This window comes from Spermophilus citellus (genome assembly GCF_964194105.1).
Source record: "Spermophilus citellus genome assembly, chromosome: 10".
Classification (NCBI taxonomy): Eukaryota; Metazoa; Chordata; class Mammalia; order Rodentia; family Sciuridae; genus Spermophilus; species Spermophilus citellus.
The window spans coordinates 74,536,516-74,539,753 of record NC_138197.1 but is presented as its reverse complement, the minus strand read 5'-3'; the positions used below and the strand labels follow the sequence as shown (position 1 = coordinate 74,539,753).

General features: G+C 37.0%; 1 protein-coding gene across 1 annotated transcript; it reads right to left on the bottom strand.

Moving 5' to 3' along the window:
- Positions 1-1,243: 1,243 nt before the first annotated feature.
- Positions 1,244-2,197, bottom strand: LOC308658813 (olfactory receptor 10A2-like; the record flags this gene model as incomplete). The annotated part of the gene is made up of 1 exon (XM_081311732.1): positions 1,244-2,197. One exon carries the CDS (start codon positions 2,195-2,197, stop codon positions 1,244-1,246), a length of 954 nt encoding a protein of 317 aa, XP_081167858.1.
- Between the last annotated feature and the right edge of the window lie 1,041 nt (positions 2,198-3,238).

The following is a 3,238-nucleotide window of genomic DNA, read 5'->3' as shown; positions in this document are numbered from 1 at the left end:
TAAAATGTCACTGAACATTCAATATTTTTGTCAATTCTCTAAAGTTACCATAAGAAGGAAATATTTGTTTAAAATTCTTTATTTTAGCTTCTTTTGAAAGTCTATTTCTTCATTATTCTAAGAGTCAAAAATAGGGGAGTCAATGTGCTGGAATAGATTAACAATGCCACAAGGAAATTGTATTCAAACCAATAAAACTAAACAGGGTTCACAATATGGTACCATGAGTTAATGTCACACAGATTTAAGTTTATCTAAAATGTTATTCATATGAACAACAAAAAATAGATGGGTAAGTGCAAAGGAAAAAAACTAGGTTTGGAAAAATAATAAATGTCTCTTCCTTGATATACTAGTTAAATATTTAAAGTCATGTATATACTATGCACAATTAAAATACTTAATCTTAAAAGCAAAATAAGTAGCTCCTTTAAAACACCAAAATATTAATAGTGGTGACTTTTCTAATGAAAAAATACTTTAAAATATCATAATATTTCATTACTCGGTCACAACACTAATTTTTGGTGAAGGAAAGTTTTTTTGGGACTCACAGTTTCAGAGGTTTCAGTTCATAGACGGCCAACTCCATTGCTCTGTGCCCAAGGTGTGGCAGAACATCAGGGTGGGAGAGTGTGGTCAATGAAAGTTTCTCAGAACATGGCCACCAGGAAGCAGAAAGAAACTCTACTCACCAGGTATAAAATGTTGATGTACCTCCTCCAGACACATCCTACCTGCATAGTTAGTTAGTCCCTATTAGAGGGTTAATAGACTGATTACATCAAGGCTCTCAGATCCCAATCATTTCACCTCTAAACTTTCTTCTTTTGTATTCACACATGAGCCTTTTGGCTCATATCTAAACCATAACACCTACATTCAATACTAAAAATGCATTAATTTGTATTCATTTTTTAAAAAATTTTCCTTGAATATGACATTTCATTTTCCTTGTAAAATACTGTGAAATGTACTGACCTTCATCCTATACCCACCAGAGAAGAAAAAGATGATAGTTACTACATAGGAGATACCCAGTAAATACAGTTGGATAGAGGCATAATTAAACAATTGAATAATTGTGCTGCATTGAAAAGTATAAACCAAATTCAAGCATTGTATGGATATCACATTAACAATGCCAGGATGCCAATGTACGATGGCAGAGGAGTCACAAAGTGTTAGGTAACTTCCCTGCACAGTAGTAAAAGATTCAGCCATGAAAGCTGGATTAGTCCACTTACCTCAGAGGGTTCCTGTGTGTCACCCTTTGAAAGGCTTCCTTCACTTCCTTGTTTCTCAAAGTGTAGATAACAGGATTCAGAGCAGGTGTGACCACTGTGTACATGAGGGCAGTTGTCTTGTCTGTGTCTGGAGTGTGCGCACTCTTGGGTTGGAGATAAGTGAACAAGGCAGTGCCATAAAACAGAGAAACAACCAGGATGTGAGAGGAACACGTGGAGAAAGCTTTGCCTCTGCCAGTAGCTGAAGGGATTCTCAAGATGGTCCTAATAATGCCCAGATAGGAGCACAGAATGAGGAGACAGGGACTCATAATAAAGAGCACAGAAATTGCAAACAACACAATCTCATTGTGGGAGGTATCAACACAAGCCAGCTTCACGACAGGCATGATGTCACAAAAAAAGTGCTGAATCTCTCCTGTTCCACAGAAGGGCAGAGTGAAGATCCAGGTGATCTGAGCTGACTCCACCACTACCCCAGTGATCCAAGACACTGCAGCCAATTTCAAACAGACAGCAGGGCTCATCAGGAGAGTGTAATGTAGTGGGTGACAAATAGCCACAAAGCGGTCATAAGCCATGGCTGCTAGCAGACAGCATTCTGTCAGTCCCAAAATGGCAAATACATACATCTGGGCTGCACAGCCTCCCACACTTATGGTCTTGGTCTCCACCAGCAGGTGCACCAGCATCTGAGGCACCACACTGGTGATATAGCACATCTCCAAAATGGAGAGATTCACCAGGAAGAAATACATGGGGGTGTGCAGGAAAGGGGTGACCCAGATCAGGCAGATGATGAGGAGGTTTCCACACATGGTAAATAAGTAGACAATTAGGAACACAACAAAGAGGACTGGTTGTAACTCTGCTAGAGAGGAGAAAGCCACAAATGTGAATTTAGTGCAGAGAGACTGGTTTCCACTCATTGTGGGCTCAGAGCCAGACATCTGTGAAAACAAAGAAGGCAGATAGTACTTAGGACTCCAATCATGTAACAGTCATCTACCAAACTTCAGCAAAGAACTCTCTGGAATCAGTGGCCTGAGAACATACACACCTGGATTCCCTTTGATAAATCTATCTAAATTACTGCCCTATTAAAAGGGATGCATATTCCCTCCAAATATGAATTGGGAAGTTATTGCTATTTTCACAGAAATTTAGAGGAAAAAAACACCTTTAAGTTATATATTCTGATTTTTTGTGTTTATCTTATCAATATATTAATTATATATAAAACTGTTTTGTAATTAAACATGGAGATGTAATGGTAAAACAGTCCAATAAAACATACATGTGAAAGAAAATATCAAAGTGTTATATTCTCATCTAAATTCTACAAACTTCCTCAAAGCTAAATTTAAAAGCTTGAAAGGGAGTATATTTTCAGTCACTTATTTATACTTTCATGTACCTAGTTTCACTTTCTTGATTTGAACTGAATAAGCCAATGACTAGGTATCTATGGCCAAAAGAAAACCAAAACCACAGAATCTGTTTCTCAAAAGCTTAATGTTATTTTACAGGAAATTTTGAGTAGGAGGACATACCTAGAACCACAGGTAATTTTTCCTCTCCTTGTTGGATTTCTAGATCCTCTGTGATTCCAAGTCATACCATGATAATGACATAGGCAGTATTTTTATTCTTACTAGAGACCTTAGGGATTATGGCTTAATTATGTTATTCTCAAGGGGAATATGTTTAAAACAATTAATGCTCAATGTCAATTTTGTTTTCTCTTTGAAACTATTTCTTTTATTACTGACAGTTATATAAGTTGCTTTTTTTGGTGTTTGTTGCTGTTGTTTGTTAAGCAACTATTTTCCCCCATTTTTTCATGTTTTAATTGGTCTCTTATAGATATGAATAATGCTGGGATTTTTGTTACATATGCATACATGCACACATTAGAACAATATAATTTGGTCAATATAAATCCCCAGTACTTCTCATTTCCTTCCCCTTCTCTCTCTCTCTCTCTGGTC